The 14,108-nt window shown below is 44.0% G+C and overlaps 2 protein-coding genes across 4 annotated transcripts in view; both read left to right on the top strand.

Annotated features, from left to right (window-relative positions):
* Nucleotides 1–1,392, top strand: part of L3MBTL1 (L3MBTL histone methyl-lysine binding protein 1) — a 38,704-nt gene extending 37,312 nt beyond the window's left edge. The window contains exon 23 of the mRNA XM_066586801.1: nucleotides 952–1,392. Coding sequence (XP_066442898.1) covers nucleotides 952–1,086 — 135 coding nt within the window. The 3' untranslated portion in view covers nucleotides 1,087–1,392. The remainder of the gene's footprint in view (nucleotides 1–951) is intronic.
* Nucleotides 1,393–1,843: 451 nt separating this feature from the next.
* The window catches only part of SGK2 (serum/glucocorticoid regulated kinase 2), a 34,975-nt gene continuing 22,710 nt past the window's right edge, over nucleotides 1,844–14,108 (top strand). Inside the window, exons 1-3 of one of the 3 annotated variants that reach the window (XM_066587771.1) lie at nucleotides 1,844–1,898; nucleotides 8,433–8,522; nucleotides 11,554–11,611. In XM_066587771.1, coding sequence (XP_066443868.1) covers nucleotides 8,482–8,522; nucleotides 11,554–11,611 — 99 coding nt within the window. In that variant the 5' untranslated portion in view covers nucleotides 1,844–1,898; nucleotides 8,433–8,481. The other 2 variants (XM_066587770.1, XM_066587769.1) reach the window with 2 other exon arrangements.

The raw sequence follows: 14,108 nt of genomic DNA on the forward strand, positions 1-14,108 counted from the left end.
GGCAGGCGGGAATGGCGCCATTTGGTTCCTTTATTATCTTTCTGTCATGTCCTGCATTTACCTTTTTTTTTCTTTTACACATCTTGGACAGCCCCTTTAATTCCTCCCAGTGCAGCCCATTCTTGTTTTCATTTTACCATCACCACTTTCAAAAAAATCATAAGTTGTACTAGTTTTATCTCTCAGTTGAGCCATTTAACGTACTGGAAAACTTTTAGAAATACTCAACCCCCAATAAGGACTCGCTGCTTTTATGAGCTTCGGACAAAGCTGTATTAACCCCTTGAATAACAAGTGTAACAGGTCATCTTAACCCTTTCCAATCCACTGTCTGACGTCTAAAGACATTATGATTTAAGGCTGTACAGCTCCGATGTTGGAAGACATTCGTCAGGATTCTCTTACTGTATATTGCCAGCCTCTCTGCTGTCGGCGCCTATCAAACGTGTCACCTCATGCAGTACTGGCTTTAGCCAGCAGATAGCGCCGTTGTATAACGGCAGAAAAAGAGTAAGCCCCCTAGGAAAACCAGGATAGAAATTGGACTGGAAAGGGTTAATACTTCATTATTTATGACCCATACAATGAAAACCATATTTAATGTTGGGACAACTCCTTTAGTGCTGCAATGGCAGAAAGGTGTCATATCCATAAAGGGGGGATAATCTGTTCAGAGTTCATGTTGAAATGCTATTTAGATGAAAATAATGAAGCAGTATCTTCTGCCAACCTGTTGGCAGCCTGGCATGCAAACCCACAAGCAGGCATCTATGGCCTAATCTGTGTTATGCAAAACTGGGCAGGTGGGCATATCTATGCAAACGGCAATGTCCTGTCATCTCACAGTCCAGTAACTCGGTTATTCACAACCTGATGTCCTGCCGATCACAAACTACTATTCTTCCCATCATATACTAATTCCCTCCAACGTTATGCTTTTGTACCTGACAGATGATCGATGGGCAAGCTCTCCTGCTCCTGACACAGACGGACATTGTAAAGATCTTGTGCATTAAACTGGGACCAGCTGTGAAAATTTACAACTCTATCCTTATGTTCAAGAACACGGAGGACGCTACAGACTGACTGACCTCTAAGCTCCTGTAACCCTCCGTTACCAACGCCCTACATCACCATGAATGCCCTCTGTGCAGAGCAAATAGGCTTTACTAGCGCCATGAATATTAAAATCCCATTGCTGAGCTAATTTGCCCAAGGCTTCGGTACTACCTGCAGTCTGTAACCCATGAAGACAGCTGATAAGTGGTGAGAACTTTCAACCACCAGATGGCGCTGTATGACACTGGTTATTTGTGTGTATGCTTTGTATGGGAGAGAAGTCACCTGCCCTAATGAACATGTAATGTAAGTGCTTAATAAAATGTCCAGCTGCAGGGTACTACTATGTTCTTCGGAGCATAAATGATGTCGTCGTGACTCAAGTCTCTTTCCAGTGAATCCTTTATATATCTACGGACCTGATTCTTAATCTACATGTCACTTGTGTGGTCGGCAAGTTTTTCTAACTTTTCTCCATCCGTGTGAAGTGTTGCATTTTTTAGCGTCTCTCTTCCTACCGGTACTAAGAACACACCTGGCTGAATGAACGCCTGGGAAGGATTATTTCTGTGTCCCAGAAAAATACCCAAACACGGAGGGGTTACTCATTAACCAGTTAAGCACCCTGCACTCCTTGAGAGAAATATAGTTGACCTTCACACTGTCCCCCACCCCTCTTTCCAGCACACTAACCTCCTCCTCTGCCTCCTCCTCCCGGCTACTTTCTCCCCACCTCCTTAAACTCAAAAACAAGGCTTGTTCTTAGTTATAGGTAATTCGGGGTCGGAGACGCCTGTGAGAGTGGACCACTCCCCCCTACAGGACATACGATTTTGCAGGTAGGAATGTACAGTTAGTAATAATATTAGTATATGGACGGTGTTAATAAGTGCCTGGGTCTACGATGGAAAGGGTTAACAGTAACCACTTCATGTAGCTGCGCTTCTGGGTCTGTTACATTGCAGGTAGGTATATATTCTGTACGGATGATAAGGCAATGACACTACAGTACCGGGATTATACATGGGAGCCTGCGATGTCGGCTGCCTAAAACGCACCGCATGCGTAAGTGGGGGAATTCGCAATAAGATCTAGGGTCTGTGCCAACGGGTCTTCTGGGCTAGGACAGAAATGGACATTTTAATTGTGGGTTTGCCATTATAATGAGCTTCACCTGTGTTATCCGCGGAACTACAAGTAATTTGTGGTAAGACTATGAGGGTTTTTGCTGTGCAATTCTCTTCCAAGAAGCAAGAACAGCGCTGTGTGAATGGACCATAATCATGTATATGTAGCAGAGCTCAATGTGTCTCTTCACTCCGATGCTGCAGTATTTGTGGACTATAGTAACTCCCCGAGTAAGGATAATGCAATCGATGTGTCTGCAGTCCCATGTAAAACACCATAATGTTTGCCAATACACTGATTTGACTCTACTGCATCTAACAAGCTCTGCTACATTAGGCTCCTTACTTAGGCAGATTTTCTGCTAGGAACTAGTAGCGATCGAAGTTTTTGCAAGTTTGTCGGCACCCGCTCAGCTACACGTAGGGTGCTTTCACATTTGCGCTGGGGATTCCGTTTTCCTGCTCCGATTGGGTCCGCTTGCATTCCGTCTTTTTCTGTCGGAGGTTCCGACGCAGATGTGAAACCACCCTTACATGGGAAATCAGCACTACTGTGTGTATGTGGATGACTGTTGTCACATGTGCTAACAAAAGCAGATTATTTGTGGTGCTACATAAGAGATTCCGATCGCCCGACAATTGCGCGTCTGCTTGTTCGTCGGCTGGCTGCCAGCGTCTTCACTTGGGGCAGGGATCAGGTGAATGAATGTTCGTTCCTGACCATTGGCCAGTGTAAAAAGCTCTTTAGTTATGGTATCCACTAAATGAGTGGTGGATGGATAAGGCTTCCATTGGAAAAGACTACATTTAGATACAATTGGTGTGATTTACTTGTTAAAGGGGTTGTACCAAGATCACAAGCTATCCTCTGTCCACAGGATAGGGGATAGCTTGCTGATCAGTGGGGGCCTGACAGCTGAGACCCTCGCCAATCTGGAGAATGGGGTTCCTGTTTCCTCCTCACTATGGGCTTACTGTAGCCCCCGCAGTGAGGAGACTGAATGGAGCGCTGCTTGTGCGATTACGCTGACGCTCCATTCACTTTCAGCGGGACTGCGGAGATGACAGAGCAGCAAGCGCTTGGGTATTTCTGTCGGCCACATTGAAATGAATGGAGTGCTGACCGCGCATGCATTGCTTGCGCTCCATTCATTCTGACATTACTATGGGGGAGAAGCGACCCCTGCAATGACAGGCAGAGGGGGACACAGGACCTGCGTTCTCAAGATCGGTGGGGATCTCAGTGGTGAGCCCCCCACCAATCAGCAATTTTCCCCTGTCCTCTGGATAGACAATAACATGTAATCTTGGTACAAGCCTTTTTAGGTAACCGTGTGTTATAGTAATGCACTTAGATAGCTTACAGCCTTATGTACAACTATTAAGATATAGTAAGTTGTCCAAGTGGCAAAATTGGCTATAAATGAATTTAAATACCACATGCATTACTGTCTTGTAATGTCATAGTAGCCTTTAAGTATAGCACATACATTGGATAGTTGTTGGTAGAGCCATTCAATTTTGCTGGGATCTTCTGCTAATCTAATGTCCACGTGCCACCTTCAGCTGTAGGTAGCTTCTGCCCTACGTGGGACGTCCCTGTTCTCCATAGAAGTCTATGGACAAGGTCCCTGGAGATGACAGATGTCTTCTATGCTGATTGACAGATCAGCGAGGTGGAGTACAGGAGGGAGAAAGTACATTAAGAAATAATCCTGTTGAGTGGCCACAGTGTATACATAACAATATGTTTTCCTGGCATCGGAGGACAAGATTATCTAGTTTCAGTCTCCAGTTCTATGAATGACAGCTTGCTTACTATCAACAACATGTGACGTCCCCAGTTTTGCACCCAGCAATGTTTAAGGCGTATTCAGGTTGTCAATAATGCTTTAAAAGGGTCATTAGGAGACATATAATTACCCAAATCAAGTTTAGGTCCACAGGCGCCAGCACCTCCGGCGTGGGTCCAACTCCGGGTCATGTGGTATATTCCCCTCCTCTCCTGGATTCAGTGAGGTCATTGCAGGGACTGTCTGACTGTCTCATTTCAATATCCAAGCCAGCCCCTTCGGTCATGGTCGCTAAGAAGGGGTTGGCTTAGTTATTGAAATCGGATAGGTGGAATAATATGTCTCTAAATAACCCCTTTAAATGGCTGCTGTACTTTTAACAAACTTTGCATAAATCAACAGTACAAATGAATATAAGAAACTTCGTACTATATATTATTGGAGAAAAAATGCCTTTTTCTCCATTTATAAGCCAATTCTGTACTGGTCGTTCACTATGAATTCACTACTAAAATCAGTGTTGAAAGGGCAGATGCATTCACTGAAGGATCACATTACATGTGGCCCATGGATGTCAATAGGGAGGCAAAAAGCAGGAGTTGCTGGATAGAGATAGAGGTTGCAAGAACTCTGCCACTGCTGCTGAAGGCTGTAGTAAGTGTTTCAGCTCACTCCAGTGCTGGATTCAGAGATGTACTGCTGTTTAATGTCCCTCATGCTGCTGCTTCTGAGCGTGTGCTACAGAGAGGTACAGATAAGAGAGCAGGAATTCATATTCTCTGTGTGTGCTGTGTATGAGACAACATACCAACTAGTCTCCATCCACCAGTCTGGGAAGACTGAGGATTAGAGATGGAGCCTGCAGAGGGGAAAACTGATGATAAATGTGAAATACATGTCATATAATAGCCAAATATAGTGTTATTCCTCAAGCACACACACAATAGCTCATTCTCAAAAATCACCCAAAACAAAGAGGTTATCCCATGAAAGGAACATATCCCTTCTCGACGGGATAGGGGATAACTTTCTGTTCATGGGGGTCCAACTGCTGGCACCCTCGCCGATCCCTGTAACAGGGTTCTCGCACATCCTAAAGTGTGGGTAGTGGTCCTGCATATGAGCACTGCTGCTCCATTTCATTTTGTGGAATAGTCCCTTTAAAAAGTTCTTCCAGTTCTAGACACTTTCTGATTTGTCATAGGGATCTGAGAGCCCACACTGTGCTACCTTGAAGCAATTAAAGTGTACAGCAGCTGCGACCCCTGTCTAGAAAAATACAGTAGACGATGGCACAGGGGACAAAAATCAATGCTGCTGTGCGCTTTAGCAACTTCATTCCAGCACACAGTGCAGTTTTGGAGCCAACACCTTCACCCAACGAAAAGCTCTACAACTTTCTAATACACTTAGGCCCAACATTCATTAATCAGTTTATGCTAATTTTTTGGAACTGAGTCCAAAAGGTCACAACTGATGGTGTCGCTAGCTTTGCACAAAACTTTGCAACTTTTCTTGACACTTATTAGTTTTGGAAAGTGGCGAGAAAATTGGGCATGGCTTACATGGTATGAGAGTGCTTTACAACTTTTTAACAGTTCTTTTGGTACTAAAGCCAGAAGGCAGCACAAATTTTGCAGCAAATGTGTGCACCTTTTAAAAACATTCACATGACCGTGGAGCGTGGTTTCTAGAAAAACAATGCGTTTCACCCCAGAAAACCCTTGGTCGGCTTAAATCCTCTGAATGACTTCTAATGCCACCTGTAAGCTTTTTGCAGCGTTGGCCGCTCAAAAAATACCTCCCCCTCCCTTTTTTCCCCTGCTCCCATAGGAGTCTATGGGACCCGCCGGTGTATATTGGCCAAAAGATAGTTCCAGAACTATCTTTTTGCCCAACGTATATGCATCGGCGCGTATCTCGGTCACGTATGTTCCATTTTCAGTCGGTCGTCGTTTTTACGCGCCGTATATTCGCTCATGTGAATGAATGCACTATAAACCAATGGCTCAGATGGTTGTGTATATCGGCCGGGCGTAAAAACATTGCCGTTTATATGCTTGTGTGAAAGAAGGACTCACCTGACGTGAGCTATGCAGGGAAATATCAATATTGGACGAGGTCTGACACTGGATTGCAAAGGGGTAACTGTGGCCCGCAGTGGTTCAATCTCAGTTAACGTTCTCTTGCTGACGGGGAATGATAATATTCAGAATAGGTCCAAATGTGGAACATGGTTTCTACCATAGATATGGTGGTGAATCTGCTGCAAAATTTGCATGTGTTACATTGTAGATTTCACCCTACTACATTCGCAGCACACCGCAAATCTCCAACTAATCCATGTCTTGACCTACCGCCATGTATTCGCATTCATGAGTTTATTGGCTCGTTAACTGTTGCTGGGTTAATAGGTGAATTCCGCAGATTGCAGAAGAACTGCCTTAAAAAAGCAGCGTTCCTGTGCAATAACCCTACCCTCCACTCGCGTGCCTTGCTGTTAATGTGTCGCAGCACAGGGCCTACACCAAGCAGGTCTACACTAGTTCCAATCAGTCTATTGCAGTTACAAAACCTTTGCATTTTGGATAGAAAAGAACCCACTATGAGACAGACTGTTAATTCAGAGAGACCGGATCACTGACAATTGAACAGATGTGATGCCTAGGGCAGCAGATGGAGCCATGCCAGTGTTGGGGTACGTGCCAATTATTTATTATCTCACTAAGACAAGCCCTTTCCATTAGGGAGCACCTTTATAACACCACGTCCTCCACTCAAAATACCTATATGGCCAAGGACAGACAGCCACTGAGTATGTGACAGACCCGGCTAGTCTACGTATTACATAGATGACCAATTATAATTTGAATGTGCGCCAAGTAGCGTTACAGTTCCCTTGCAGTGGCCGCTGCAGGAAAAATGTACGGCTGGACATTACTTCCCCCATGATGGCAGCTGATTGGCAGGGGTTTCACTGCACTGTTTGAGATACCTTTAGGGTACAATCACACATTTGTCGTTTGGCACAGATCCGCAGGGTAAAGCAATAATGAAGCAACATTTTTATCATGCACCACCGCTTTTCCTCTAGGCCATGTTTACGGGGGTGGATTTTCTATGGATTTTCTTTGCAGAATTTCCACATCATTTACAGCAGCAGTGAAGAAGATGGGATCTTCAAAATGTCATTCAAATGCTGCAAAGTGACCTGTCATGTGGCTTTAAAATCTGAAGTATGTCTTTGGTGTCAGTGTGCTTCAGAGTAAAATATCAGCTTCATAAACACACTTTTCCATGACCACAAAAAAAGCTGGTAGCATTGATGTAGTTTGGACAAAATGCCTACTCTGCCCCTTAGGGCTTATTCAGATGGGCGTGTATCAGTTGAGTTTTCACGCCCGGCCAATATACCCTGACCCTCTTTGCAAGGGGAGGATGTGGGAGGGGTTGGGAGCTAGTGCACTGAGCTCCCGCCCCCTCTCCGCTGTTTGCAATGGGAGGGGGCAGAACTTAGCTCCAACCCTGCCCACCTCTCCCATTGCAAACAGTGTGTGGGGGGGGGGGGGAAGCTCAGTGCCGCTCCTTTCCCGCCTCTTCCCCTTGCAGAGAGGGGCAGTGTAAATCGGATGGGCGTAAAAACTCGGCCGATATACGCCCTTCTGAATAAGCCCTAAGGGTGCATTCACACAAGGTAGGCGCTAAAACTGCATGAGAAGAAATCACATGCAGTTTTGCCACATTTGCTCTAAGAAACTGCAAACTGTGGCAAAAACACATTTTTTTCCCCAATGTATTTTTATACCCTAATCCGCCCCATGTGAATTTACCATAACTCCTGTGAGGCCATTCTGAGCAGCAGCATATATATATAAGAGAGTATTCACACTCTATATAACCTGGTTTACATTGGGCCTGACTTGTTTAAGGCATTAGCAACCTTCATAGATGTGGTGCAATGGTAGCCACAATGATCTGGGGTTGGACCCGATGACCCTGGAGGTCCCTTCCAACTCTACCATTGCACTGATCCTGCACTGAGCAGGGGGCTGGACCCGATGACCCTGGAGGTCCCTTCCAACTCTACCTTTCTATGATCTGTACTACTATACTATAGTGCGTTATGTAAATGTGCTCTGAGCTGTCTCACCTAGTGCAAGATAAACAGGCACATATTTCCTCTTTATAAAAAAAAAAGGCACAGCGTGTGCAATATGATCTTCACACAAGAAAAAAAAAAAAGGTGTATTTTTGGCCATGAATTTGGTGTATGCTATGAGAATCCACAGCCTGCCAACAGCCTCTCACCTGTGACTTTCTCACACGTGAGCCTCCTAGCTTTTAGAACTGACTTTGTATCTGCTCGTTCTTCCTGTTGTATCTCTTTCACCTCCCATTTTATTCTGAATGTTTATGGCTGACTTCAAAGGAATCTAACCTCTTCACTTTACAGTTCATTGAGTGACATCAAGACTGGAACAGGTGAACTCCCCTCTCCAGTCATGACTTCGAATATAAACCTGGGCCCGTCTGCCAACCCCAAGTGAGTACACACCCTCCTCTCTGCTGTGCAAGACCTGCTCTATGGAGTAATTAAAGAAGCACTTCAGGTTTTTCCTTTTTTGAGAACTCCATCACAATATCACTGACGTCTGCTTTGAAGAATGTCGTTTTGTAGCTTCTCTTCTCCTCGCTGTGTATTCTACACTTTTCTTTCAGCCTTGAAGTCAGATGACCAGCACTCTGACCAGCGTTCTGTGTCCTGCAGGTAATGGGACAGATGTCAGCTGTCATAAACAATCCGTCTGTCTTGTCCATAGCAGCCAATCACAGAGCAGCTTTTATTTTGTATTCTATCTTCAAAATGAAAGTTGCGTTGTGATTGGTTGTTACGAACAATAAAGACAGTTTTCTTTTATGACTGTTGACATGAAGTTGATTCATTAACTGCGGGACACAGAACGCTGGTCAGAGTGCTGGTCATATGACCTGGAGACTGGATGAAAAGTGCAGGATACACAGACTGGGGAGCGTATGAGCTACAGAACTGGATTCTTCACAGCAGGGGCCAGTAATACTGTGATGGATTTCTCAAAGAAATAAAAAAAATATTGCACCTCTTTAAGCTGCATGCAGGCCTCATGAACCATATTGTTTTCTTGTGACCCAATTTAACAATGACAAAGCTGTTTTTAACAATACTAATCAATACATTACCAAGAGCAAGGTACCAGCGGTCATTTTTACATAATAGTGCACTTAAAAATAGTTTATTCTATAGTCATTATCAGCATTTCATATGTACTGATAACCTTGCCAGATTTAGTTCATTCACTTTCTTCTCTGTTCAATCACAGTGCAGGGGGTAGTAATATAGGAAAAAAGTGATCCAGTGCTCACAGAATAAGTGCAAAAGAGGGTAAATGAATGGAGACACTTGTGATTTGGGCATCATCCTAGTTGGAGGTTGACTAATTTCTCCACTTTGGTCCCCAAAACGTTGGATGTGTTTAACCCTTTACTATAAATACTATTATTATCTCTTTACCCTTTTTTATTCAGAGCGCTGCCCTTTAACCTCTTCTCCAGTGCAGGGCGTGGGCTACTTAAAGGGGTTATCTCATGACAAAAATGTATTTTCTATCCAAAGGACAGGGCCTAACTGCTGTGATCCCGAGCAATGAAGGTCCCCAGATGACTGGAGCTGTGGTCGTGCATGAGCAGTAACACTCCATTCATTTTAATAAGAGACAGCTGAGCAACCTGAACTTGGCTACAGCATCTCCGGCATTCCCGTTGAAATGATTAGAGTGGTAGTGCCCAATTGTGGCCAGCGCTCAATTCATTTGAGGACCTTCAGGATGCCTGCTCTTGTGATCAGTGGGGAAGTCCTAGTAGCCGCATCTCTAACAATCAGATAGTTATCTCCTAATCCTGTGGATAATAACTTCATTTTGTGGGGCAGCCCCTTTAAGGTGTTTTTGATTGTTATATGAATACAGTTTATCTATTTGATATACAATAAAAACAATTTAAAGGGAACCCATCACCTTAAGAACGCAGTCCAACCTGTTATAGAACAGGAGGAGCTGAGGAGATGCATACAGGAAATTACTAACAAGACTGCCCACTGGACTCCTAAGCCCGAATAAGTAGAGATTTCAATTAGAGATGAGCGAGCGTACTCGGAAAAGCACTACTCGCTCGAGTAATTTGCTTTATCCGAGTATCGCTGTGCTCGTCCCTGAAGATTCGGGTGCCGCTGCGGCTGACAGGTGAGTCGAAGTGGGGAGCAGGGGAGAGCGGGCGGGAGAGAGGGAGAGAAAGATCTCCCCTCCGTTCCTCCCCGCTCTCCCCGCTCCGTGTCGGCACCCGAATCTTCAGGGACGAGCACAGCGATACTCGGATAAAGCAAATTACTCGAGCGAGTAGTGCTTTTCCGAGTACGCTCGCTCATCTCTAATTTCAATGAATAAATTACTAAGTATCATGAATCTTTTCCAACAAACTATATATCAGTCTCTCTCGCTCCTCCTGCTCTATTACCTGCTGTTGGCAGGCTGCACTGCACTTTCAGGGTGACAGGTTCCCTTTAAAACTTATGTGCCATTCAGATTTCCAGTATCTTATGACTTACCATTCAGATGTAAGTGGGATCCAGGAGCTGTCACTGATCGGATATCCTGAATGAGCTGGCCCCTTCCACCAATTCAGTACCCATTTTATCAATGGCTATCAGGATTGTGAGAGTCTGTAGGAATTACTATGACTCCTTAGCAATATTTCAAGGGGAGATGAACTCTATAATGGTATCTGATGCAAGCATGGAAACATTTTCTGTGTTATTCATATGGAATCCTTCCAAAGGAAAGCCTCATCATCATTCAGATTCCCATGATCCAGTGAGAATCTGACAGATGATCAACCCATGTAGGAGGGGGCGTTAAGAAAGATATAGTCACAAGTAAGAAGGATATAGTCCCACATGACACATTTGTTGTAGAAACGTTTGGAACTAAAAATCCATCCCATATATCTGAAATGGGTTATTTCGGGAGCATGTGCTTAAAATGTAAAGGGGTTTCCTGGGCAAAACACTATTGATGACCTATCCTCAGGATAAGTCATCAATAGATGATTAGCTGGGGTCTGCTGCTCAGGACCCTGGCCGTTCATCTGAGCAGGCGAATGCTGTCAGCACGGCTACACAAAAGTAGTGGAGCGGAAGCTGTTGCTCTGACCATTGTGTAGTGGCCAGCGCTTCTAACTGCAGGCGCAGCTCTCAATGACAGCGGGTGCCCACTCAGCAGCTCGGCCGGGGTCCCGAATGGCAGACCCCAGCCAATCAATTGACCTATCCTGAGGATAGGTCATTAGTAGTATTTTGCCTGGAACACCCCATTAAAAAACCCCATCTAGAAGCTGAAGAACAGTTGAAGCTTCTGCTATAGTTCTGACACATGTGAACATAATCTTATAGTGAAGTGATAAATGTATGTGCAGATGTTTCACTTGTGGAGCAAACAGGACTAAAAACAATATAAAATATTACATTGTCGCCATTTTTTTTTCAGTGCTAAACCAACGGACTTTGACTTTCTGAAAGTTATAGGAAAGGGGAGCTTTGGAAAGGTTTGTAAAAACTACTCAATCTACTCGTATATCTACAAACCTCCAGATCTTATCAGGCAATGTCAGTGGAAACCTGTAACCGCTTAAAGGGGTAGCACCATCTGCCATAGCCACAAGAAATGAGAATACCCCTTTAACGGCTCTAGTATAAAATAATAAGTGCGTACTGAGAACAACGAGGATAAGAACGACTGAAGTAGTTATGAAAGCAAAGCTTTGGTTTAGAGTTAATTCTCATTATAAAACATGGAATTGCTTAAGAAGCAAAAGGGGTTTAACCGGGTCTACATTACCGATGGCTAGCAACAACAGATCGGTGGGGGTCAAACTCCTGGCGCCCCCACCGATTACCAAACGTAAATGGTGGAAGTTTTTATTTTCAGAGGTCTGTATCTGACACGATTTCTCTGAACATTGTTGGGAATGTTTCAAGGGCTTTAGGGCAAACTGCAGTCATACAAATGGCCATACAGCATCTGAAGCCCCTGGGCAGCTTTTCTCACCTATATACTGTATGGATACCTTATATTTCACATTTTGTGATCCTGTGTAGCTCTAATCTTCTACATAGAAACACTTAAAGGCCAGTTTCAGGAGGACCCGACAGAATATAGCCACAGATGCTGATAAATGTTTTACTGAAGGTAAACTAAAGATATCCCCTTAAAATCAGTGTACTGCAATACTTCCCAATACGGGAAGAATGTACAGTTATGTCCAGTTCCTGAATGCCGTGCTAGAAATACTGTGACATTTATACAGGCAGAACAGTAGGGGATAATATCCAGATTTACATAATTTGCGGTTTCTATGAAAAGCTGAGCCATAATCACTACCATTATTGTTACTTACCTTTTGAAAATGAGCATTTATCAGTCTAAGATAACTCAGAAGCAGCTGGGTAGATACATGAGAACTATGGAGGGACATTCATGGAAACATTTTCTTGCACGGTTTACCTTTAACCCTTTGCAATCCAATTTTAGATTCAGGGTTTCCTAGGTGGCTTTCTCTTTCTGCCATTATACAATGGCGCCATCTGCTGGCTAGAGCCAGTACTGCGATATACGACATGCTGGAGAGGCCAGTAATATACAGTAAAAATACCCTGCCGGACGTCTTCCAACTTCGGAGCTGTACAGCCTTCAATCAGAATGTCGTCAGACAGTGGATTGGAAAGGGTTAAATACCATTTTACATATATAATATACAACACAGAATAACTTTGTAAATACATTGCATTATTTATCTTGTACTAATCCTAAGTAAAAGCACAAACTTTTAGGGCCCATTCAGGTGGGCAAACGCAAGTTGAGTTTGCATTAGATAGCACACAGACACAAGTCTGTGTGCTGTCCAAGTGGCAGGGATAGCGGACACTGCATGTCCTACTTTCATCCATGATATGGGCTAGAATAGGACATGCAGTGATTGCAACTGCATTGTACAATAATTGTCCGCATGAAAAAGCGCTCCTGTGAATAGTCTTAATTGGCTATAATTGGCCCATGTGCCGTCTGTGAAATATACAGACAGCACACAGTCAAAATATATGCTTGTCTAAATGGTCGCTAAGGTTATGTTGCATATATGCTGCATATTTTCTGACATGAATTTGCGTGATTATATTAGGGCTCATTCAGACGAGCGGAGATCCGCGCGGAAAAAAAACCGCATTGCATGTGGGAAAAAAATCTGTATGACCACGTCTATTGCCACCCATATGTTCTTTCTTTGGTAGGTGCGGATTTTTTCCCGCACGCGGTGCGTTTTTTTTCTCGCAGAAAAACGTGGATCTCCACTCGTCTGACCGAGCCCTTATTAAACAAGTCAAATGGACGAAATTGGAAAAAATTTGCAACATAAAATGGACCTGTGGTGCGCAATTCAAGTCCGCAGAATGCCAATTAATGTTATGGGTTTTTACAGAAGATTTCACCCTTTGCAATAAATAATGTGAATCCCATGGTAAATCTGCAGACTTTCCGTTGTGGAAAATATATCCCATAAGGATGGACGCCTTGTGTGAATACAGCCCTGAAGAGGCACTAAAACTGAAGCATAATGCAGCAGAAGTTAACCTATTAGTCCTTGTTATGAGCCATTTCAGCTGGGGAGGGACTGAATAGAATATTGTTCTATGGGATAATTAAGCCCTCACTATGATTGGGAGCCTCTGCTAGTGATTCTATAACTAAATGAAATACAATCATGCAATTTAATAAGGAATTGTTACAGACATATTCATCTTTCTAACAAGAACTACACCTTGGCATTGAGTGGAATTTGTGCTACCTGGGGCTCAGGGTTAGAGAAGTGCAAGTTCTGGGGCACCGCTGTGAGAATTCCAGCCACCGCTGCCAAGGACTTGGAGTTTGTGGCTAATCTTATAATCTGGAGCTGACTCTGCAGGACGCTGCTGCTGGGTGGAGGGGCTGCGGCTATTTCTCTGTTTCTGAGCAGAACATGTTGTTCTGCAGACTCACCTGCCCCTACA

Source organism: Eleutherodactylus coqui, chromosome 13 (genome assembly GCF_035609145.1).
Source record: "Eleutherodactylus coqui strain aEleCoq1 chromosome 13, aEleCoq1.hap1, whole genome shotgun sequence".
Taxonomy (NCBI): Eukaryota; Metazoa; Chordata; class Amphibia; order Anura; family Eleutherodactylidae; genus Eleutherodactylus; species Eleutherodactylus coqui.